The following is a 26375-nucleotide window of genomic DNA, read 5'->3' as shown; positions in this document are numbered from 1 at the left end:
TAAGGGGTGACCTAACTGAGGGGCCTGGATTGGGCAGATGGAATATAATGTGGAGAAAATGTGAAGTTATTCACTTTGTTGCAAATAACAGAATGCAGAATATTTCTTAAATGGTGAGAGATTGAGCAGTGTTGATGTCCATAGGGACCAGGTGTCCTTGTTCATAAGTCACTGAAAGTTAACATGCAGGTAAAGCAAGCAGTTAAGAAGACAAATGGTATGTTGATCTTTATTACAAGAGGATTTGAGTACAGGAGTAAAGGAAAGGATATAATTGCCATAGAGGGAGTGCAGCAAAGGTTCACCAGACTGATTCCTGGGATGGTGGGATTGTCCTATGAGAAGCAATTGAGGAGACTGGGCCTGTATTCTCCAGAATTTAGAAAAATGAGAGGTGATCTCATTAAAGCATACAAAATTCTTACAGGGCTTGACAGGGTAGGTGCAGGAAGGATGTTTCCCCTGTCGGTGGGAGGGGTGGGGGGGTGTGGATCAAGAACCAGGGGACACAGTCTCAGAATGGGAGGTAGGCCATTTAGGGCTGAGATGAGGAATTTCTTCACTCAGAGAGTGGCAAATCTTTGGAATTCTCAACACCAGAGGATTGTGGAGGCAGTCCTTAAGTGTATTGAAGAGGGTAGGTGGTGGCACAGTGGTATTGTCCCAACTGGTATTCCAGAGACCTAGGGTAATGCTGAGGACCGGGGTTTAAATCCCACCACGGCAGATAGTGAAATTTGAATTCAATTTAAAAAAAAAAAAAATTTTAAATCTCATTGACCATGAATATTGACCTTCTCAAAATGACCATGATGTCCTTTAGGGAAGGAAGTCTGCCATCCTTACCTGGTTCAGGCCAACAGCAATGTGGTTGACTCTTAAATGTGCTCTGAACAAGGGCAATTAGGGATGGGCACATCCCATGAACGATTAAAAAAACACATTGCTAGATTTCTAGATATTAAAGATATCAAGGGATTTGGGGATAGTGTGGGAAAATGGCATTGAGATAGAAGATCCAACATGATCTGATTGAACGGTGGAGCAGGCTCAAGGGATTGAATAATGGCCTATTCCTGGTCCACCTTCCTATGCCCCTATAAGATCAACAGTTTGCATTTATATAACCACTTAACATGGCAAAACATTCTAAGGTGCATAACAGGTGATTTATTAAGAAAAACTTTTGACACCAAGCCAGACAAGGAGAAATGTGGTCAAAGGAAGAAGTTTTTAAGGAGCATCTTAAGAGGAGAGGTCGAGAAATTTAGGGATGGACTTTTGTGGCTTAAGAAAGGACAGGGTGATCAAAACCAAGGATGCGCAAGATGCCAGAATTGAAGGGGCAGAGAGATCTCAAAGTTTGTGGGGCTGGAGGATGTTACAAGGACAGAGAAGGCCGAGTCCAATGAAGAATTTGAAGACAAGGATGAGGATTTTAAAATTGAGGCACTGTCAGATCAGAAGCCAGTGTGGGTCAGCAAGGACTGGAATGATGGGTGAATGGGATTTAGTGTGCATTAAGATATGTAGCACAGAGCTTTAAATGCGCACAAGTTTATACCGAGGATTAACAAAAGAAAAGGAAGAAAAGATTTTGAAAGAAGCTAGAATACTGCCGACCTCTCTTTGCAGCAAGATATTTAAAAGTGTTATACTTCCAAGTGCAGTTCTGTTATTCGCCATAATTAAACTGTCTGCTGAGATGACAATACTGGATGTTAGTCATTTTAGGTAGAAAATTTAACCCAAATTGCTTGAGTTGAGGGAAAAGCTGAATAGAGCTAAAACTGCTCTGTGGCAGTTTTTGTCAGTTAATTAATGAGACCAGTGCTGTGGACATCTTGCCACATATCACATGGTATCAGATCTGGCTCAGTTGGTAGCAGTCTTGCCTCTGATTCAGAAGTTTATGGGTTCAAATTCCACTCCAAGACTTGAGCAATACAATCCAGGCTCACGCTCCAGTGCAGTACTGAGGGACCGTTGTACTGTTGGAGGTACCATCTTTTGGATGAGGCATTAAACCAAGGCCCCACCTGCCCCTTCAGGTGGATTTTAATGATCCCGCTATTTCGAGATCAAAGGAGCTAACTTCAGTGTCCTGACCAGTATTTATCCCTCAATCAACATCGCTAAAAACCAGATCTCATCATTATCACATTGCCATTTGTAGGAGTTTGCTGTGCACACATTTTCTGTCCTGTTTTCTACAGTACTACAGTAACAACACTTCAAAAGTATTTCATTGGCTGTAAAGCATTTGGGATATCCAGCAGTCATGATAGGCACAATAGAAAATATTTTTTTTTTACCTTGTTTCCCCTTCCTCTTCTCCCTTCCTTTTGATTTTAGTAAGGAGGATAATAATGCCTTTATTGACTTCTAGCACTACATTATTAGGCTTGTATATTTATTAGATAAATCCTTTAGACTGACCTGATTTAAATTTACCACTTACTTTATCTGGTGTTGAGGGCTGTCAATGGAAAGTTGCTTGGATTATCAATGAGCTAATTGCATTGTTTTAATAGTTTTATTAGCCAGACACATAGATCTAATGCAAAAGGTGCTGCCATTGTAATGGCATTGTAATGCCATTGTAGTTTTCTTTGTACAAGTTACAACCAGTTTATGACCTATCTCATGTCACTTCTTCCTTTGTAGCTTTTCAATCCTCCAATTTATGCCCTTCTATGTAAAAACAAAACTGATGTAAGAGGCCATCATTTTGGATGCACAATGATTTAATCAAGGCCTCACAGATGCCTGTGAGGGCATCTGTGAATTGAGTTAGGGCAGTCTGAACCTAATTTTTTTTAAGGGTATTGGTCCAAAGTGCAAAACTGGCAATAGTTTGACAATCTCCTGACAGTGCCAGATTGGATAACATGATAGTTCAAGGTGATTTTACACTGATGCAGTGGTGGATATTTTTAAGATGCAGTCATCAGGTTTCTCCATGTTTGCACTTTGCCAGCCTGTGACATTTCCCCTCATTCATTTTAATGGGTGCAAAATTGAGTGCTAGCAAGAGCATTAAGCTTTATTGCATTAGGTTATGCTGTTCTAACCTTTGAAGCAACTATTTGATAATCAGGTAAGTTCATCTGGGGAAAAAGATACAACTGCTACTACAGAGTAATTGACTTTTGACTGAAATGAACAAAAATACTGAATGTATGCAATTCTTTTCTTACAATTTTTTAAAAAAATTCTTTAAAATATGTTTCCCTTTTGAGCTTTAAATTGTCCTTGCCTACACGTACGTAAGCATACAACGATAAATTACGAGGAGGTATTGAAGGTATTGCTCAAGTTATCAGGTGTAACTAGGCACCATTCAAACATTGCACCTTATCAGAAGTTAACAAGAACAGTTGTGATTAGGCTTTCAGGAAAACATACGGAGACATTCTTAAAATTTTATCATGTCCACTTTATTGGAAAGGCGAAAAAACAAACACAGGTGTGGTGCTAAAAGCAAAAAACTACGGATGCTGGAAATCCAAAACAAAAACAGAAACAGAAATACCTGGAAAAACTCAGCAGGTCTGGCAGCGTCGGTGGAGGAGAGCACAGTTGACGTTTTGAGTCCTCAGTTTTTCCAGGTATTTCTGTTACAGGTGTGGTGTTATTTGACTTATTTGTAGAGGGTATTTTCAGCTGTGTAATGTGACCAAATACTGATGGTGGCTGGAATGTTAGCAATTTGATAGGTTAAAAGTAGAACAGATTAACCTAGTGACAACATTTCACAATGGTTAATATATATATATATATATATATATATATATCCAGACAAATAATATGGTTAGTGTTTTTTTTTAATTTTAAATTTATTAGCGGATTCATTGGTTTTAATGTTGCTATTGTCCAAAGAAGGTAATGACTTGTTAACCTGTTTCAAATGTCGTTAATAGTCAACCATGTACTTTGTACTGGAGCCATATAGCCCAGAATAGGCAGAAATGCCATGTGCCCTCCTTGAAAAACAGTTGGTTTCATATGGTTTTTCCAATTAATTCATGGGATATGGACATTGCTGGAAAGGTGTATGAAACTTGGTGATGTTCTACACCTCAGCTGCCTTTGTCCTCCAAGATGCAAGAGATTGTGGGTTTGGTCGGTACTGTCAAAAAAAAACCTGTTGTGAATTGCTGCAGTGCATCCTGTAGATAGTTCACATTGTAGCCACTGCTGGCCAGTGGTGGAGAAGAGTGTAGATGCTTAAGCTGATTGATGGGATGCCAACCAAGGGAACTGCTTTGACCTGGATGATGATAGCCTCCTTGAGTGTTGTAACAGCTGCACCCATCCAGGCCAATGTTCCCTTTAAGCTGCACAGCAACCTAAACAGATATCTAGTGCAGGAATAGAATTTCATTGTGTGCCTGTCTCAAAATAATACACAGATTATTTGGTTGTACATTAATGCACTCTAGGTAGTTGGAAATAACTCTGTGATGTGGGAGTGCATTGACTAGCTGTAACCCTGAATCTACAGGGGAGCAGTGCAGTGGCTGTTTGTTCTAACATATGTACTGGGAATGAGTGTAGTGACTATTCTGCATATAAATTTGATGAGTATGGTGGCTTTCTTCTGCTATATGCACATGGGAAAACATGTTTTAAGTCTTGAGCCTGCCAATTTTGAAGTTTCTTCTTGCTGTCAGAATTCAAAATGGTATGTGTACCATTATAATTGCTGACTTCAATACAGATTAAATGCTAAGAGCCAATTGTATATTTTAACCATTTAAAGTATCATTGCAATTTAATTTTTTTTATTGATTCTACCTGTAAATATAGAACACAAGAATGTGCTCAAGGGCTTCCTGGTAAAACTATGTAAAAGCTGCAGTTGCATGCAGCCATTTGTTAGGCAAGTGTGTGAATTGTTCTCCAATTTGCTCTATTTCTGTGGAGAAGAACATTCATCTGAAATGTTACCTTGAGAATGAAGTGTGGCTTGGACTGGGAAAGAATTGTTCTGTGCATAGTACTAAATATATATTTTTTGTGGACTGGGAATGATTATTTCATGGAATTGGGCACAATTATATACGTTGTGCCATGACTGATGTACTATATAAATTGCATTTAGCATAGTTTGAATGATTACAGAAATGATTTGAAGATTTGCTGGCTATTAAATCCAGGAATGTGATGCTAATAAAAGGGTTTGTGGGCATTTTCACTAGGCTTTAACGCAGCAGCATAATTATTGCTGTAATTGGCTGTCACAACATAGCAAAATCAAATTATGGCCATTCCATGATTTTAGAATTTTGTCTTCTGCACATTTAAAGCTGACCATTTTCTTTTGTCATTTCAAATAAGTAAATTTTAACCTAGTGAAACATCTGATTTTTACATAAGTGCTGGTTATTCCTACTACAGAACCATCATTATTGATTTGTATCTAGTAATTTGTGTTACTAAGCTGTGGAGTTACTGGAATTCATTCAGCTAATTAATTTCAGCATGCAATTGCTCACCAGCTGACTGAGTAATAACAGCTTGCAGTGAGTTTGGATTTTTGGGCATTAGCAAATAAGATTATAGAGTCAGTGGGCTAATTGAAGATGATCTGAGCACTATCAATTTTTACTAACTATACCAATAACTAAAATTGTGAACAAATTTTTTGAACAAATTAATTCATGAATGAAAATATATATCTCTCTATATCATTAAGAACTATAAAGCTGAAATTACTTTATGCAGGTAGTAGCACACTGGCTGCCTCACTTGAGATCTTGCTGGACTGACTAATTCGAGACTGGTATAGCGCCGTAAAAGCTGCTGAGGCTTATGCCAGAACTTCATGCTAATGTTGGGAATATTCAAGCTGCAGCTGTAACTCTCTATATATTTTATTTTAATCCGAAAGTCTGAATGGAATACCAACAACTAAGCTTGTTCAGCCTGTGAACTCTCTCTCTCCCAGACATCATAAATGCCTGGAAGTTCTAAAGAAGACCTAACCTTGATTTGTTAGGGAGAGCTGCCTGGCAGAGAGAATAAAGTTTTCGACAAAAAACTAAGGGAATAATTTGAAACATTGTCAGATTAATGAATATACACCAACTTGTTGCAAAACATTAGGAATCTAGCAAAGCAATAACCAATAATTAACTGAAAAAACTTGAAAAACAGCTTAGAACTTTTACTGCAATTGAATAGAGATGTTGAGCCTGCACTACTATTTCATCTTCCTGAGCTTTTTAAAAAAGTAAAAAATAAAGAAGAGTACTTAAATTTTGAGATGTACTGAGTTGTCTGTGTGGCCCTCTTGAGCAGCAGTTTCTTTGCTTGTGTGGTTCACTTATTAAGATTAAATTGCTTGACATAAAGGCAAAGTAGTTCATCAGAAAAGCATGAGGAAAATCAGAATGTCTATTCCACTCCTAGCAACTGGTCATACAGCATCACCTGATGAGGGTTGTCTGCCAATGTTTAACAGGAAATGATGAGCCTAAGAGTTAACCTAAAAGATTAAAAATGCCAAACAGTTGGTGAAAAATACAGCTTTACTGTGTTTTTCTACCCGTATCTATAGCTGCAGTTGCACTTCTTAATGTTGTTACCAGGCACTAATATGCATACAATTTGAAATAAAATTAACTACTTCTTGGGATTCTTTAACGGAATTTCACATGTTCAACTTTACTGTCTTTGTTTTCTAATGTTGTTTTATTCTATCCCCAGGAATACACATGTCCAAGATGTGACTCTGGTTTTATAGAAGAATTACTTGATCAAGTACCAAGGTAAAACAGCATCTTTGTACAGTATTGTCATAACTAGATTTTTAATTTTTTTTTAAAAATTAAGTCTTTGAAGAAACTTCTGTAACATCATAATGTAGTTTGGACCAGCGAGATAAAAATAGATTGGCTAAAAAATTATAATCCAAGAATAGAACTGTAATCTCCTTAGATTTGCAATTATGGGTATCAGAATCAAATTTGACAGTGTACTTGTGAATGACTGATTTTTTTAATGCCAAAGAAAGAGTAAGCTATCTATTACATCCTCAAGAATATTATAAATACTGAACTTTATTGAAAGTACCACCTTAAGAACTAGACCTGTGTATACATGGATCTTCCAGTTCCTTTTGACTTGGCACACCATAGTAATGTGAAGCAGTTACAGGCACAATCAGTTTGCTCAGGATTTCTGAACGCAACTCATGACTCTTGTACCATTTTGTTTTCTACCCTTCTTCCAATTTCCCATTCATTCTCAGTTTTTACTCTGAAACCCCACAACTTTGAGCTTTTGTAGTAGACATTTGCGTGAAGCTTTGAGAAGATCATTGGAACCATAGCTACTTGTGGGGTTTATCATAGTGCGTTTGCGACGTTACTTCCTCAGAAAAGTTAGTTGGTTATCTCTCTCTCCATAGTGTTTATAGATCCAAGAACTACGCCAACCCCATTGTCAAACTTTAGTCAAAAGTGCATAAAACCTCAATGTAGTACTACCAAACTCCAGGCCTCCTTCTGAGTGCTACCAGATCTTTATAGCAGCCCACCAAAGCTGATAAATCTATGTCTCCATTAATGCTATTTTGTGTAACATCTGTTGTCTGCCAAAACAACTGATACACTGAGCAACACCAAGGGACACTGGTTGATATAAAGAAAGATCTTGCAGGTATAGTTCCTCCAAGTAGACTTACTACTTGCTGCATTTAAGCATAACCTCTGACGCTCCGATGAGCATTTTGGGAGATTATAATATGTATACAGTCCAAGTATAGTTTATAAACAATGACAGTCCTTCACAATGTTCAATTGCGACATATTTGCCGTTAGTGAAGGAAATGGGTAGATTGACCTGGAAATTTAAAGGCACTTGTCTACAAACTTCCCCCTCCCAACAGCAATTAAACTGTTAACTGACCTCAGGCTTGTGCTTATTTAAATAGTTTGGTAAGTCTTGGATAGAATGGCTGGATAAATGCAGTTCCAACTTAATATTGTGCCAAATAGCTCACAACCATTGTTGTTCCATCGTTTGGAAACAGCACATTGTTCACAGTAAATTAGACAATGTCAGGGAATGTTGTTGGTGTAGGTAAGTGTTAGTTTCTGTAAGTAGGATACATTTGGTAAATGCTTGATGGAATACTGATTCACGCTGTTAAATTTTAGGCTGAACTTCATGTCCAACACATTTTCCGATGGTGCAATTTGAGGTCTCTTTACTGAATTTTAATTAAACACTACCTTGATCTAATGTACCCACTGAAAACAATGCTTGATAAGAGAGGCTGAAAGATGATGTAAAGGAGAATTATTTATGTCATGCTGGATTTATTAAGAAATTGTGAAACAAAAAGAATATTTTCAAATGAATGGCCTGTTTTTTTTTCTTCTGTATTCTGCACAGACTCCTCATGCTAAGGTAGTAGTTGGTTACTGCTTTCAGTCTTGCTTTTTGAACTGCATGGATTATTCTGCAAAAATTCTTCAGGAAGGTGCAGTGTAATTTGGTCATCATGCATTGCGATAGTCATTACGTTTTATAGTGGCAGACATTTCCATTCTGTTAAAACAAAGAATTTGCCACCATGAAAATGGAGTTGGAACTCTGCTTGGAAAGTATCTTATATCTGTTTGAACTGAATACTTAATAAAATTGTAATTTTTGGGGGTGCAGTAAAGTCTCTTAATAACCTTTGTGGTACCATTGTTTTATGGACCAGGTGTTGTTGTGCTGAGAGTTGACCGAGAATGTTAAGTTCATAGTCAGGAAAGGTCTGCATGTTGAACGAACTACAAAGAAGCTTTTAATGAGTTGTCCATGTCCTACTTGATTTTCCACTTGTCTTTTCCACACTCGCAAGGCAAAAGTTCTTCCAGCACACATGCCAAACAAAAAAAGGCCACTTGGGGTGAGATGCTGGGTAGCTGCTGCTGCACACTAAGTGGTAATGCAAGCATGAGTTTCTACCTTCTTGGGTAGGGGAAGGAAGAAAAATTGCTTTCTCATGGAATTGGCCTAATAGTCATTGCTAAAACCTGTATGCAGTTATGTTTATTTATGCACTTTCCGTTCTGTCCTTTGAATGTTCAGCCCCAGTGTCCATTGTCAGTAGGATTTGCAGGCATGATTACCTGAATTGATTCTTGAATATTGCTCAGAAAAAAAGAAACTCTTTTTGTCAAAGCTTTTTGTCTTGCACTCATCAGGACACTTCGTAAGAAAATACCAATATCAGGGGAAACAACATTTATACTCAATGAAAGGAGAATGCTGATTGGTAGAGGCATTGCCATGGCGAAAGCATTGACAATGCCACACATATATACACATTGCGCATATTTCAACCAAACAAACTAAACGACAGCTATTTGCCGGTTCATTCCCCAGGGCAATATCTTGACCAATCAGAGTCGAGCTGCCCAGTTTAAATTTCAAAAAAATGCTTGGAAGTTAACTGTCAGTCACCATCAACTGGTGTATTCTCCATGTCAACACCTCTACCAATCAGAACCCACTTGCCAGCTAATCAGCACTCTCTTTTCTTACAGTATAAATATGTTGTTTCCCCGACATTGCCGTTTTCTTGCGAATTGTCATATTGAGTGCAAGACAAAAAGCTTTGACAAAAAAGTCTCTCTCTTCAGCAATATTCAAGTGCTGTACTATCAAACGATATTTGAAGTGATTTTCTTCATCACCTTCCAAGCTGACAGTATTATATTATTGCTGATTGTTCAGATATTACTCTTTGTAGCAGTCAGAGCAGAGAAACAAATCAGCATCAAGTACTGGATCTGATGCTAATCTGCAGCATTTCCTGTGCAGGTGCTTAAGCTTTATAATGGCTGCCCATTGATCAGCTTCCTGATAAGATGAGGAACTCAGAATGGTAGGTTTCTAAGTACTTTGTATTGATTGACGATCCCCTATGCTTTCCTCCTCCTTTAAACAACAACTAAGGTACCACTGAGGATAGGTTAGATCATTTAGTCAGTTCCATTTTACAGAGCATGCTGATTATGTTGCTATTTAAAGTAAAATGAGCCGTAAAATTTTTCTTTGTGAATGGCTGACCACAGTGAAGGAATTGCAGACTACAATCTTGCAAGGATATGTGGGACGTGAATCTAGAGTTATCCATGGATCTTATGATCTTTGCACAATATATTCAGTTCTTCTTGAGAACTATTGGGATTTTGAAACAAAATAGAACAAAATAATTCTTAACTGAAATTGTTATGTTTGGCATTCATATGGTCTCTGATTTTAATTCAGCAGTTGGTACAGTTGAAGCAGACTGCCATATTGTGCATTAATCTTTAATAACTAGTTGCAAATTCTTATGGAAATTATACCTTATGACATTTTTAATTATGCAATATTTGGAATTCTTGTAGAAATACTGAAAATGGCTCAAGTTCAACAGCTTCTACGAGTGACCAGACTCGACAGTTATTTGAGGTTGGTAGCATGGTTTTCCCAGGGTTTCAAGTTTTAATTACTCTGCAGAGCGTAATTATTTTCTTATGAATGTGTTGTATCCATTCCTGACTTGGTTTTTGATAGCGCTACATTTTCAATGAATAATTGCTCTCCCGACTCTAACTTTTTAATTCTGCTTAAAATCTTACGGTGATGTTTTAATCCTAGCCAATACAGAAGTATTAAAGTATGCATTAAAAAAATTACTTAGTGACTAGTTTAGATCATCAGTATCTTAGCCTGAAAAGATTGGTGACATCATTCTCTGTAAAATGCTAAGCATGTGATAGGATGCCACTGTCACATAGACCTTTACTTCACTCGCACACCATCAACCACTCGATAAAGCAGGGGTCCCTAAACTGTGGGTCATGAACCCCCCCCCCCCCCCCCCCCCCCCCCACCACCAAAGGGATCACAGGACGAGATTTTGAGGTTGCAAGCTCTGAGGCAGCAATGGCAGTCATGGAGCTTGGGCTTAGTTTTGACAGCTGTAAGGCCCCTTTAAATATTTTTTTTTTCTGTCAGTGGGCATAGCTCTATCATCCGTTTTCTGAGGCCCATTTGCTGCAACAACCATGGCCTGTAAAATGCAGCAGTTTTAAACCCTCTCTCTGGTCTAGAAATATCCCTCCACTCAACAACCCTTCCCCCTCCCCTCCTCTAAGTCTGAGGCATTAAAATGAGATCACATCAGGAAAACGTTGCAGAAACACTGGGGAAATGATGCAGTTAATAGCTTTAACTGGTTATTAAACAATACTGCAATTATTTATATGGAATCACCCAAGAGCTTTAAAGGTTTCCACTCCTGCCAAAACACTGTAACAACTTTAAATAAAGTTGTGTGTGACAGCCTTTGTGACTGTGGCTATGGTGCATTATTCTTCCTTGTCCTCATCAAACTGTCTGCAGCCTCTAACATTGTTCCTCCATTGTCCAGTACAATTGGACTGCCCTTGCTCAGTTCAACCCTTGTCTATCCAGATCATCTCCAACAATAGCTTCTTGACCTGTCCTAGCACTGTTGCATCAGAGTCCTTTGAGGACCTAGCCCTTCAACTTCCTCATCTACATGCTGCTCCTTGGCGGCATCATCTGATATGGGGTTGGGATCCACATATATACTAATGCCACTCAGCTCTGTCTCACCACTGTTTTTTCTGACACCTCTTGTTGTCCCTGTGTTACCAACTTTTAACATCCCATCTTGTTAGGAAGATCAACACCATCACCTTCAGCCCTTGCTGCAAACTCCACCGATTTCATTACATTGCCACCAGGTTTCAATGTCGCAGATTTAAAATGCTCGTTCTCTTATCCAGATCCCTTCATATTCTTGCCCCTCATTATCTCCAATAGCCTGTAATCATACAAACCTCCAAGAACTCTGGTGCCCTGCAACTCTAGTATCTTATGCACCTGGAATTCCTTTCCTTACCATTGGCAAGTTTTCAGCTGTTTAGACCCCAAATCTGTTGAAAATAACCTTCTTAAACCTCTCCACTTTCCTCTTCTCCTTTTAAGACCCTCTTTAAAACTCACATTTGACCAAGCCTTTAGTTATCCTTAATAATAATGTATCTTTTGATTTCTTGCTGTTTTGTGATTGCGCTTCTGGAAAGTAAGAATGCCCTCGCTTACTGGTTGCTTTGTTTTCTGTTCAGGAGAAATGTTACTAAAGCAAAAATAAAACAGAAATGTCTATAATGATCAGCCAAAGCCACATGATAGATGCTGACCTTTTGGGGAACCCAGCACTACCTCCAAGCTCACTGGAGGAGGATATACATCAATCTAATTGGACCATATGTTCGATGGCTCTCCAGTGGATATCTGAACCTCAATCTGCTCAACACCCTTGTCTCGAACAAATTTCTCCCAACTTGCCAAGAATGGTATTTTCAGGATGTCTCTGGCCTTTCTACATAAGTTCTGAGATAGCATCCTGTTCCATGGCTTATGTTGGTTTCTGATCCAATTTTCTAAATCTTCAACTAATGCAAGATGTTTTTGATTTGAGACCTTCCAAAGCTTGACAACTGGTATTTTGTAAATCTTCAAATGAACCATAATTTTACTGTGCAAATGCCACATTTGTTCTTGAAACAGAAGTTTTTTAAGTCTGGTTCTCTTTATCACTTGAAATCATATGTGGCAAAATAAACTATGCCGATGGATGCACTGCCAATTTATCTGAGTTATCTTCATTTATAGTTTTAACTTGGGTTATAATAAGAAAGTCTACAATGAAAGTTGATATTTTTACCTGTAATTCTGTATTATTCAAGACTATTTTTTACTTATTGTTTTAGACCCTTTGTTTCTCCTTGCAGTCTACATAGTCACACCGAGCTCATGGATAGTTCCAGCTCTGTGTGTTTTGTTCACATTCCAAGGTGCTGTTGTAACAGATTATGAAAAATTTAGCATATATGCTGATGGTCAATGCTCTGTTTATATCACATAGAGGATCTCTTAACTTGAGCCAGTTATTTCCTTCATGTAGCTGTTGCATTCTTCCATGTTGTAAAATATGCACTCAAAATTCCACACTAGCATAATGTAATACAACGACTCATATGCACAATACAGTGTTGATGGAATACTGCTCATATGGAAGATAAGCATCAACATGCACTGGTTGCGTCGAGTGTCCTTTTTCCAAGTTATAATTTGTATAATTTAATGCTGTTAATGCCTCCAAATGTATCAACATTAGACACATGCATATTTTAACTGACACGTTTGGAAAGATATTTAAAAAAGACTTTCATTGTGCTTTCGTTAGTCTCCCAATTAAGACCTAGTTGAGTATAATTAACAACTGCAGGAGAAAAAGCCACAACTTATTTTGATGGTTTGCAGTGCAACTATTCATTGTGTATGTTCCATCAGTGTAAAAGATTTGTCCTCCCTGATATTGAATGGAGTTCAACACAACAAACTGCCTTTCTGCACTTGAAAGTGACAATGAGGATGAAGTTAGGTAGCCTTCAAAAATGGGTGCAGAGATCGTGAAGTCCATAGTGTGAAATACAAGCAGCTTGCATCCATTGTGCTTTTCTTTTTATTCATTTACAGAATTTGGGCACCACTGGCTGGGCCAGCATTTATTGCCCATCCCAGAGAAGGTGGGCCATGCCCATGAAAAAGCGGTGGTGAGCTGCCGCCTTGAACTGCTGCAGTCCCTGTGGTGTAGGTACACCCACAGTGCTGTTAGGGAGGGAGTTCCAGGATTTTGACGCAGCAACAATGAAGGAACGACAATATATTCCCAAGTCAGGATGGTGAGTGACTTGGAGGGGAAGTTCCAGGTGGTGGTGCTCCCATGTATCTGCTGCCCTTGTCCTTCTAGATGGTAGTGGTCGTGGGTTTGGAAGGTGCTGCCTAAGGAGCCTTTATGAGTTTCTGCAGTGCATTTTGTAGATGGCACACACTGCTGCCTCTGTTAGTTGGTGGTGGAGGAAAGGGTGCCAATCAAGCAGGCTGCTTTGTCCTGGATGGTGTCAAGCTTCTTGAATGTTATTGGAGCTGAACTCATCCAGGCAAGTGGAGAGTATTCCACCACACTCATGACTTGTGCCTTGTAGATGGTGGACAGGCTTTGGGGAGACAGGAGGTGAGTTCTGCTGTAGGACTCATAGCCTCTGACCTGCTTTTGTAGCCACAGTATTTATATGGCTAGTCCAGTTCAGTTTCTGGTCAGTGGTAGCCCCAGCATGTTGTTAGTGGGGAATTCAGCAATGGCAATGTCAAGGGGTGATGGTTACATTCTCTCTTGTTTGAGATAGTCATTGCCTGGCACCTGTGTGGCATGAATGTTACTTGCCCAAGACTGGATATTTTACAGGTCTTGCTGCATTTGGACATGTTCACAATCTTGGAAGCAATCCAAGACTTCTGCACAAATCATGATCTTCATTGGGTGTATACATCAGCACAGAATTGTAGCTTGCTAGCTTGCACTCTTAAGGGAGAAGTGCATTGTGGCTGGAACAGGTGCTGACAGCCATGCAAGAAGTGAACTTGACCCAACAGTGGAAAGTAGCACTACGTGGGAGGGACCAGGCTCCAAGATTTTCTATTGTTGTACTTGAGATCTGGGAGCAGAAGATGAAAAGCAAGAGATCTCTCCTGTATCCACACCTCATCATCAAAAGGCTTTGAGAGTAGATAGCCTTAGAGACCAAGTCCTGGAATCCAGCCCCAAAGACCTGGATGCAGTGCTGCAAGAAATTCAGTGGTCTCTCCGAAGTGGTCAAGGTCAGTGTATGCATCTTCAAATGCCACATCATGCCATCTGTAGCACTGCCCTCAGCCACCACTCAATTCATAACATGCCCCTCACCATCTGCCAACAACCTCTTTTGATCAGGTCTTACTCCTAACATTCATATGCTTCACTGCATGCTCATACTTTGGCACTGCTGCAGGTACACCCACTTCTCAAATCTCGCACAAACTGCCAACTATTCAATCATGGCAGCCATATCATCTGAATAGATTTCATGACATTCACTGACATCCTTCCTTCCTTTCTTGTGGGGCACAACTGGAAGCAGCAGGAGTTAACCAGAGGGGATAAGCACACCTTTGTATTCTAGCCCATGTGGAGGAGACTCTGCTGGTCAGTATTGGAGCAACCATTGCTAAGTCCATGGCCAGTAACATGCTAAAACAACTGAAGATGAACCTTTGTGCCTAATCCTCCTTCTCATGTCCCACTTGTTCCATATTCCACCATCTCCTGAATTAAAAGCTGCAGGTGCTGTAGCATGCTCCACTTTGTTCCTTCCATCCCCACAATTTAACCCTCGTGCCTTTTACCTTTCAGACATCCAAGAGGTTCAAACTGGTCAGGTAGTGGAGGAATATCAAAGAAAGTGATGAAGATACAGCACCATTACTTGATTTCACACTCCTGGCCAACAGCTCAAATGTTGACATTGCATCTATCTTAAAGAAAAGATTAGAGGCAAGATCGGCACCTGCTGTGAGACAGGGCTGCTGACTCCAGGGCAAGGATAGTGCAAGTACCAGTTTTCCTGAATGTGAGTTCTGCGCAGGTCTTGGATTAAGACTTCGATGTGAAAACCTACAGAAGATGACTGATGGGCAATACATCAAATGCTTGTGTTTGGAAGCTTCTTGGAGCCTGCGCTCAATTTCCAGGAACATGGAAGAATCCAGATCCAACTCGGCACATAGCTTGGAGCACATCTTTTCCAGCAAAGAAGTGGCGGCCAATCCATGAGCACACTTTGGGGCTCAGCTGTGATGCAGCATCCAGTGGTCGATGTTTCAGCTTCTATTGCAGGATTGCACCAAAAGTCTGAATGCTGTAGTGAAAGCTCAAACTGTTCTTATGCAAGCTTAGACTACTGCGAACAAGGCTGAGAGTACCATTGTGCAAAGGAGCTTGCAGCATGTTGGAGCAATCCAGGATTGCACCAGGAGAGTGGCAATGTCTAAGGATGACTGCATTCATGCTCCCATCACTGCTCTGCAAATGTCCTTGCAGTTGCCTGTCAGCCAACCAGCCCAAAGTGCTGTCTCACATACTGAAATGCAGTCTGAAGTCAGGCCCACAGCTCCTGCAAGGTCATCTGCAACTGAAAACCAGCAGCTTTTCATCAGTTACACTGCATCACTGGGGATGGCACATTGTAGGAACTATAGGACAGGTAAAAGCACATAGAAGATGGGAGCTAAGGGACAACACAAAGGTAATTAGTTTAATTGCATCTGGAATATGGCATGATTTGATAATTTTTGTGTGCATTGTTTATTTTATGTGGCTTCTACCTTTTATGCTGTGTTCAAGAGAATGGTGTGATGGTCAGTTACAGAGATGGGAAGTAATGTTGGAATTGTTGATGAATGGGGAATTGGGGCTGCTGTTACTGGTGTTGCACTCAAATTACTTCTTCACAGCCTGCGCAGAAAGGAGCTGTCTAGCTTGGTGCCTCGCTTTCTCTTCCTACTGTTCATCATCCTTCTCCTCAGCTACTTGCTCGATAGCTGATGGCAAGGATTGACAACTTATGATGGTGAGGTTGCAACAGATTACAACAAATCATGAGACCTGCTCAGTTGAGTACTCCAATACAACCTAGGCGTTGTTGTTTCAGCATGACAGTGGTCTGCTGTGTCAAATTTCTCCTAATAGCGTGGCTCTTATTGTAAAATACTGCATACTTGTGTGTGGGTTGCAGTGTCTTCAATGGATAGCCCTTTTCGCAGAGTAGCCATCCTTTGGTTTGCCATGGTGGTTGAAAATGCAGCTGGAACAGTAATTTACTGCAGAATTAAGGTATTGTCACTACTACCAAGATGCTGGGCGTCGTATAGCCTCTCAAATGGATGTTGAGGGAATGAAATCTATTTTGGTCCTAGTACATGGCAGAGTTGACTTGCAATATTTATATAGTCAGTGACATCTCGGAGGGTCGTGGGTCTTTGGAACTCTCTTCCTGAAAAAGGTGCTGGAAGCAGAATACTTTTAAGGCAGAGGTAGATAGATTCTTGATAAGCAAGGGGGCGAAAGGTTATCGGGGGTGTTATGGGAATGTGGAGTCAGTGACATCCTGCATCATGAGGTAGCCTGCAGCCCTGGCAAGCCCTTATGGAAACTCTTGCCTGCTTATCTTTGGCAAGAGAGAAGGAAATGCACTTGGCTCTCTTGGAGATTGTTGAAGCTCTGTATCCCCTTACATAATATTAGATCGCACACTGTGAGAAGTTGTAGACAATGCCAGAACCAGCTTGGGAGGATAAAAGTTTATAGCCACGGTCACCTTCACATTGGCAGTACAATCTTTGACTTGCTTTGATGTTGCATTGTTCCACACTTGGGTTCAGCTGAAAACCATCTTTTCTTACTATTGTACGAATTAGGAGGAGTAGGAGTAGGCCACTCGCCCCCCTCGAGCCTGCACCGCCATTCAATAAGACCATGTCTGATCCGATTGTAACTTCAACTCCACGTTCCCATAATACCCCTGAAAACCATTCACCCCCTTGCTTATCAAGAATCTAACTACCTCTGCCTTAAAAATATTCTGCTTCCACCACCTTTATCAGGAAGAGAGTTCCAAAGACTCACCACCCTCAGAGAAAAAAATGTCTCCTCATCTCTATCTCAATTGGGCGATCCATTATTTTTAAACAGTGACCCCCTAGTTCTGGATTCTCCCACAAGAGGAAACATCATGTCCGCATCCACCTTCTCAATACCCCTCAGGACCTTAAAAATTTCGATCAAGTCGCTCTTACTCTTCTAAATTCTAGCACATACAAGCATAGCCTGTCCAACCTTTCTTCATAACCCATTCCAAGTATTAGTCTAGTAAAACTTCTCTGATCTGCTTCCTTCTCTGAACTGCTTCCAACGCATTTACATCCTTCCTTAAATAAGGAGACCAGTACTTTACACAGTACTCCAGATGTGGTCTCACCAATGCCCCGAATAACTGAAGCTTTGTATTCAATTCCGCTCACAGTAAATGTTAACATTCTATTCGCCTTCCTAATTACTTACTGTACCTGCATACCAACCTTTTGCGATTCATGCACTGGGACACCCAGACCCCTCTGCATCTCAGAGCTCTGCGATTTCTCACTATTAAGATGATAATGCATTTTTATTCTCTTGCCAAAATGGACAATTTCACATTTTCCCTCGTTATAATCCATTTGCCAGACCTTTGACAACTACTTAACCTGTCTATATCCCTTTATAGTGCCCCTTATGTCTTCTTCATAACTTACTTTCCTACCTGCTTTTGTGTTATCAGCAAATATAAGCGACCATACTTTGGGTCCCTTCATCCAAGTCATTTATAAAAATTGTAAAAAAAAAATTGAGGCCCCAGCACTGATCTCTGTGGCACACCACACATTTTGCCAACCAGAAAATGACCCACTTATGCTTACAGTCTCCTGTTCACTAGCTAATCTTCTGTCCATGCTGATATGTTAACCCCTAGGAGGAGTAGGAGTAGGCCACTCGCCCCCCTCGAGCCTGCGCCGCCATTCAATGAGACCATGTCTGATCCGATTGTAACTTCAACTCCACATTCCCGTAATACCCCTGAAAACCTTTCACCCCCTTTTCAAGAATCTATCTACCTCTGCCTTAAAAATATTCTGCTTCCACCACCTTTATCAGGAAGAGAGTTCCAAAGACTCACCACCCTCAGAGAAAAAAATGTCTCCTCATCTCTATCTTTTGGCCCTGAAAAGTGCCCAATCTACCTCTGATTGCCCCAGAAGGGCAAGGTGTATCAAAGATTTAAGCAACAGGTGAAGCTTAATTGTTTCACGCTGTTGCTATGCAGTAGCAACAGGAGTGGTATTCGTCACTGATAGCATGCTGCCGTCAAGCCAAAAAGACGTTCTGCCTACCTCACAAGTGAGCAATGTGATATATGAATTTCAGTGCCAAGTGTGATACTAGGTATGTAGGCTGTATGTCCCAAAGACTGGCAGATCATATTGAACAGCATGTCCTAGCCAATGTTCACAATGGGCAAGCTACAGACTGTACCCAACCAGTCTGTGCTTGCAAAACTCGAAACAGTGTCCAACATTAGATGTGATTCTGTGATTGGACAACATTTGCTAAATCTCACTGTGCTAAGGATTATGCTGACAACCAATTTAAGATTGTCAGTTGGGCTCGCAATGTGGCGCATTTGTGTGTACAGGAAGCTACATACGTTAATACACAGGGCCCTGTTCTTTGAAGACAGACAGAACATGTACACACATTGCTCCTGTTTCACCTAAACAATGTAAGTGACAGCCATTCGCTGACTCATTCCTCAGGGCAATGCCTTGACCAATCAGTCGAGCTGCCTGGTTTAAATTTCAAACAATGCTTGGCAATTAACTGTCAGTCACCACCACTGGTGCATTCTCCATGGCAACGCCGCTACCAATGAGAGTCCACTTGCCAATCAAGCAGCACCCACTTCTCGTACAGCATAAATTGTCATCTTCCCCTTATGTTGGTATTCTTGTGAAGTGTCCTGAGGAGTGCAAGACAAAAAGCTTCGACATGTCTCTTTTTACAGCAATACCATGTTGTTGTAATTAGGGTACTGTCAAATTAAAGATAGACAAGCGAGTCCTTAAAATCATTTCAACCTTGTAAACAGCATCAGTTTAGTCCAAAACAATGCAAATAGTATTCATATTTAGCTTAAAAAGTTAGCCCTGAGAAAACTTATTGGTGCTCCTATCTATTTAAAAAGTTAAGGAGGCTTTTAAAATCCATTTGACCTACAGCTTTGGTGATTTGGTTCTGTGTTATAGAAATTAGCAAAGTATTTACATGCGTTTACTTCCTTCCTCATCTTATCTTTCCAATAACATACAACACGAGAGCTTATTATTCTTGTCTCAGTGGTTATCCAAGCTAATCTTCATGCCATACTAATGGAACTGATGTGGGTAGACTGTAAGTGGAGGTGGTGGATTCAGTCAGTTATTTTGTCAGTATCCATCTAATCAGGACAGAATAGAACCAGCCCAAGGTGGGATGCCATTTCATTGCTATTGATTTTGAGTATATGAATCAAGCTGAATATACTTGAATATTTCTTTTCAAAATTCGAATGTCACTATATTGTGGTAAATGTATGGTGTATCAAAACCGAGAATGTTCTAAGTTTGATACCTGATCTGTTTTGAGTAACTTAATTTGAATCAAGGTTGTGGTAAGAGTACTTGACTCAGTCTCCAGTTGTCTGTTCTTGATTGCTCTATAGTGATCTCTGCTCAAAGTACACCTGTGCAACCATCTGGTAAGGACATAATTCACTGATGAAGACTCTTCCTATTGAATATTTTGCTGGCACTCTTTAAGATTTGCGTGAGATAGAAAAAGGGGCCAAGCACAGAGGTAGCATCTTTAACTCTCCTAATGATTTGCAAAGAAGAGGAATTTTGTATTGTACACTAAAATGGAAGCAAAATACTGTAGATGCTGGAGATCTGAAATAAAAACAAGAGTGCTATAAAAACTCAGCATGTCTGGCAGCATCTGTGGAGAGGGAAACAAAGTTAATGTTTCAAGTCAGATTAATTCTTCTTTGGAACTGAAGAGAGGTAGTAATTTGGGTTTTATATTGTGGAAAAGGGGGAGAAGGGAAGCTGGAGCAAAAGAGAAGATCAGGGATAAAGGATGGGGGAGATTAAATGACAAAGATGTCACAACGCAAGGCAAAGAAAGTGGTAATGATAGTATGCCAGAATAAAGGTAGCACTGCCTGAAAGCAAAACATGAGAACAAGATATAGATTGGCACTTAGGGGTGAGGGGAAAGAAAGTTCAAAAAATGGAATCACGGTTCATGGTCTGAAGTGGTTGATTTTAATGTTGAATCTAGAAGGCTGTAAAGTCCCTAATCGGAAGGTGAGTTTTTCCAGCACTTCTCTTTCTGATTTATTTGCATTGTACACCTCTAGAATGCTGTTGAAAATTTACCTCCAAGTTGCATTGCTATTTATCCCCAGGTATGGTCAGAGCTGAATATTTCTGTCATACTGTGCCCAGTTTAACCCAGAAGAAAGTTTTAGACTGCTGCTAAGTACAAGGAGGAAATTGTTTTACTGCAATATTTTAGCCTTTTTTTATAAATGTAGATGGTGAAAGGATAGTCCTATGCTTCCTATATCAGGAGTAAGAACACAATCTGATGTTTGCAACTAAATGTTTTTAAGACTAATTAATGAAAGGGCCAATGAAATTTAGAACTTCACAACTAAATCCATTTTGCATGCATTGTATGTTTGTGATGCTTTCTATCTGTTATGGTTTGGCATTTACCCAGCACTATTTTATCTTTTACTTATGGGGAAAAGCACAGATGCATAACCAGATTGAGTCTCCTTTGATCTAAAACCTGCACCCATGTTCTATACTTTGTAAGGATTAGTGTGTTACGAATTGACAGTTAATCCCTAACACTAGTCCATAACTTTTCTGAAGGGCACATGGAGTTCCCATCACAAACTCCTGTCCTTTCTGAAAGTTGAAAGATGAGAAGCACATTTAAGGTGTGTAGGCTAAAACTATTTGGTCAGGTGATTCACCAGTAAATTAACAATATCAAAAGGCACTGAATAAAGACAATACTTCGAAATTGGAATTAGTCCATAAATAGTTAAAATTCCCCCCCCCCGCCCCTTTTTTTAAGAATGTTTTTTTTTTGCCATGTTTGGTTAGCACAAAGTTTTATCCAAAAATCATCAGATTTGTCAGATGTGCTATTCCATCTGGACAACTTAAATTTCACCTTATCCTGTGGAGTTCAGACTTCCTGGCAGAACTGTGAACGATAGGAAAATCTGCTAGTTCTTTGACACCTTTTGGACTGCATGGCTTCCACGATAATCTAAATGATGAGTGATAGATATAAACTAAATATGCCCTTCTCTGGTTTCTGAGTACTTATTGACGCCTTGACTAATTACAATTTAAATGCCACCTACAACCAATTCCCCTACATTCTGACTTATTTCCATATCAACCACCCAGTCCTTGTCCCATAGACAGCTGGTCACATGACTTTAATTTGGAAGCTAGGTAAAGGAAAACTATTATGACTCATCTTTTGTAATATAAGAAATAGGGGAAACAGCCACCAGCCTGCATGAAAAGAAAAGTGAAAATCTAAACCTCTACAGAGGCCTAGGAGTGTATTCTATAACTATCTTTGAGAAATGTATAGGCGAGGACCAAAAGGAAAACTGAAAACACTTTTTTTTTTGAAAAGCAGAAAATGTTTATTCCTAATCTTGCTTTAAAATTCTGTTTGCTCCAGGGTTTAGACCAGCACTTGCTTTCCTTACCACAAGCGAGCTATGGACAGTTTGCATTTGGCATTTTGGATGATCCCTTTGATCCCTTCCCCTTTGGAGCCAACCAGAGTTCAGAAGAAAACAGAGACTCTGAAAATAGGAGGGAACGGGAACACCAGTCGCGACCACGGTATAGTTCTAGACAACCCAGAGCACCCCGGTTCCCATCACGGCGCCCTACAACACGAAATGAAGGAGTGCCAACTCTAGAAGGGTAAGTGTATCTCCTGGAATTTCAGCATTCAACTGGGGGAAGAAACTTGTTGATGGTGATAAATGTTTACTTCGATACCTGTCTTTAGCTGTAACTTAGATTAAAGCTGCTTTTTGGTGTCTATTTTACTGCCGTGTCTAGTTCCAAGAATATTATTGGGGGCATGTATATGAAATCTGGGCAATGTGGGTATGAGTTGGCGCGAGGGTTTCACAACAGCAAATGTATAGTAAATGAATTAAAAACATATGCATGGCAAACACTACAGCTGCATTTTAGGTTGTGATAGTGGTTTAAATAGAGGTGCGTTTTTATGTATGTGGTATAATAGAAACGATGGCAGCAGTTGTCAGATTATCCATATTGGAACCTACAGTCGTATGCTTGCACCTATTGTAGCTTGAAATAATATTCAAACTTTTGTTTATTACAGGATTATTCAACAATTGGTTAATGGAATCATTGCACCCACAGCAGTGCCAAACTTGGGATTGGGCCCATGGTAAGCTGTATTGCAAAGTTGTTGAAAAGGTTTATATTGAAGTTTGAATGCCTAGTTATTAAAAAAATTGTCACAATCTGTTTTGAGACATATTTATTTCCCAGAAATGAGAGGTCAAATTTCTATGCAATTTTTCTTTTCTTCTTGAACAAAGTTTATCACAATAGCCAAGATTTTCCTGAAGATAGTAATGGTGCATCTCTGGTGTATGCCATTATTGGAATGCAGATTATACATGGAATTGGCTATGTAAGCTCCCAGAAAGAACCGGAATTTGAACTGGACACTTAACCCAACTAATTCATGCATAAGGAAATTATACAAGGAAAAGCAATATTTTATGAAGTGGATTATTTTGCGCTGATAAAAATGAATTGTAGCACATAAAGCTGCTATTAGGCTAATAAATAGCATTGATCATCTAGTTAATGGTCAGTTATCACCTTTTGAGGTTACAGGATCTGAAAGGTGTTCTTAGGGCAGACAACACAGCTGAAATTTAGTGAGCACAATCGTGCAGTATAATTCAACTGATAGCAACTTTTGTCAGATTCGTTGCCTTTTATTTTCCAGTTTATTTGCTTCATCAAGTTTGCACTTGATTCCAAATTGACCCATTAACTTGAATCTACTTTGGAGACCAGAAGGGAGAAGTAGGGACTTTTGATTTGGTCACCGTTTTACATAAAGACTATGAAGATTTGAAAATCATCACTGAATTGAATTACACCAAACGTTGAGTATGCTTTGTCTAATTTACCCCCATGCTTGTTGCAGCATATTGTAATCAAAAATGCAATAAAATATGGAGGAAGGTATTCTCCACAAAGCTGGAATGCTTGGAATTTAGTGTATGTCATGATTACCTCATGAGAAAATTTTGGTCAATGTATTTTCAGTCGCATCTTGATCAACTACCAATTGGATATGAGATTCAGTTGATGTTGACTATCTTCTTGGTCAACATCTACTATCACATTAATTTGCTGCTCCCCAGTACTGGTTTTCTGCTCCTGGCTTCAGCTCCATGTAGGTCAGTTCTATGCTTTAGACTTCACCAGTCCCTTTCCAATGCATCAGCTAATGTCTGCTAGGTTGGCACAGTTATGGGATCTTCCTTGCTGTGTGGCCCTGTGATATTGTTGTTTTGATCCAAATAGTTGGCCTTTTGAGATGAATTGTTGTTAAATATACCCTTTTAAATTAAATAGAATCCTGAAGTGCTTTTGTAGGGAAATCTGGAGAGATGTGGATTTGCATATCTCAAGACCATAAGTTCTCTGATTCAATCACTCTGTTGAGCTTGTGGACCTGAATGGATTAGGGTGAGAATTGCTAGTATTCTGGAAATGTGAACCTTGTGTAAGGATAGACTCATGTTCTAATGTATTTGTCAAACAGCAATGCTGTCTGATCAGGCTCACATATGGAAATGGTCACTTGGCTGAAGAAATGGAACCTGCAACTCAGTGTTGGAAGGGATAGGTGAGGGAGTGGGAAGGAAGTTGTGTTTTATTTCAACTTGAAAGCTAACAAAGTCAGTATTCAGTGTAACTAAAATTTCACCTGTTTTTGTAGACTGATTTTTAATGTAAAGTTTTCTCTGCCTTATAGGGGTGTTTTGCATTCAAATCCAATGGACTATGCGTGGGGAGCCAATGGCTTGGACACTATCATTACACAGGTAGTTAATCTGGTTAGTGCAACACTGTTCATGTTGGAATTATAGTAAGAAGATGGATACAAGAAAGAGTAATTTGACCTAGCTTCTGACAGAGAAGTGAAGGTGCTACTAATTTTGTGAATGGAAGTTTCATTATACATTGTAACTTCTCCACTCCGGAAATCTATTGTTCAGAAACACCAGCTGTTTGGAAACATTTTAAGCAGACCCAAGCAACTCATGGCATCGTTTTAGTATAGTACTTTGGAAGCGGAAACATAGAAGATACGTTATTTGGATAAATGAAACAATTTTTATTCCTGACTTATAATGTTTTATTACTGTTTTATACTTAAGGTAAACATTTATATCAGTGGTGTTTTCCATGTCTCACACCTTGTGGTTAGGCATTCTACGTCATTTCGAAATCCAGAATTGATTTGGTCCCCAGAATTTCAGACTGGAGAGGTTACAGTGTATTGAATAAGTTGAGGTTTTATCACAGCAGAGGACAAAAAACATGTTTCTCATGTTTGTAAAATGTTTTTCTGGTTTTTTTTTTTTCCGATTTATTTCTCCTTTTTCTCCTCATCCCACCCCAGCACCCAAATTATCTCATGCAATTTCCCTTTACGTTTTCTCATGGAAGGTATTGGCTGCTTATTGGGGTATAGCTCCTCAGGTGTCAGTTGATCTCCAGTAGCTCGTTCTGATTGTGGCCTTAACTCCATTTTCCTGCCTGTTCTTCATAACCCTTAACTCCCTTTTGGACCAAAAATCTGTCTAATTCAGCCTCGAATGTATTCGGTGACCCAGCCTCTACTGCATGGTGGAGAAAAGAACACCAAAGACTAATAACCCTCTGAGAAAAGAAATTCCTCCTCATCTCCATCTTAAATGGGAGGTCCCTTATTTTTAGACTGTGCCCCCAGCTCTAGATTTCCTTACGAGAAGAAACATTCTAACATCTACCACGTCAAGCCCCTAAGAATGTTAGATGTTTCAATATCACCTCTCATTCTTCTAAATATAGGCCCAACTTGCTCAACCCTTCCTCATAAGACAACCGCTTCATCCCAGGAATCACCCTAGTGAACCTTCTCTGAATGGCTTCCAGTGCAAATTTATCCTCCTTTATGTAAGGGGACCAAAACTGTACACAGTACTCCAGGTGTAATTTCACCAATGTCCTATATAGCTGTAGCAAGACTTCCTTACTTTATACTTCACCCCCCTTGCAATAAAAGCCAACATTCCATTTGCCTCCCTAATTACTTGCTGTACCTGTATCCTAATTTCTGATGATTTATGTACAAGGATACCCAGATCCCTCTTTAAGCAGCATTCTGCAGTCTCTTTTCATCTAAATAACATTGTTTTCCTGTTCCTCCTGTTTAAGTGGAGAACCTCACACTTTCCTACATCATATTCCATTTGCAATTTTTTTTTGCCTATTCATTTAACCTATTTAGGTCCCTTTGCAGATTCTTTGTATCCTCCTCACAACTTGCTTTCTTACCTATCTTTGTATCATCAGCAAATTTGGCAACAGTGTAACCTGTCCCTTCATCCAAATCATTAATGTACATGATATTGGTTGAGGCCCCAGCACTGATCCATGTCGGGACTCCACGAGTTACA

General features: G+C 39.6%; 1 protein-coding gene across 2 annotated transcripts in view; it reads left to right on the top strand.

Moving 5' to 3' along the window:
* rnf126 (ring finger protein 126) overlaps positions 1–26375 on the top strand; it is a 58756-nt gene that overhangs the window by 11803 nt on the left and 20578 nt on the right. Inside the window, exons 2-6 of one of the 2 annotated variants that reach the window (XM_041205091.1) lie at positions 6715–6776; positions 10401–10464; positions 22319–22569; positions 23003–23071; positions 24686–24755. In XM_041205091.1, the coding sequence (XP_041061025.1) occupies positions 6715–6776; positions 10401–10464; positions 22319–22569; positions 23003–23071; positions 24686–24755 (516 nt within the window). Of the gene's footprint in view, positions 1–6714; positions 6777–10400; positions 10465–22318; positions 22570–23002; positions 23072–24685; positions 24768–26375 lie in introns of both variants that reach the window. The other variant, XM_041205090.1, reaches the window with a different exon arrangement.

This window comes from Carcharodon carcharias, chromosome 14, assembly GCF_017639515.1.
Source record: "Carcharodon carcharias isolate sCarCar2 chromosome 14, sCarCar2.pri, whole genome shotgun sequence".
Lineage (NCBI taxonomy): Eukaryota > Metazoa > Chordata > Chondrichthyes > Lamniformes > Lamnidae > Carcharodon > Carcharodon carcharias.
This window is presented reverse-complemented; position numbering and strand designations above follow the sequence as displayed.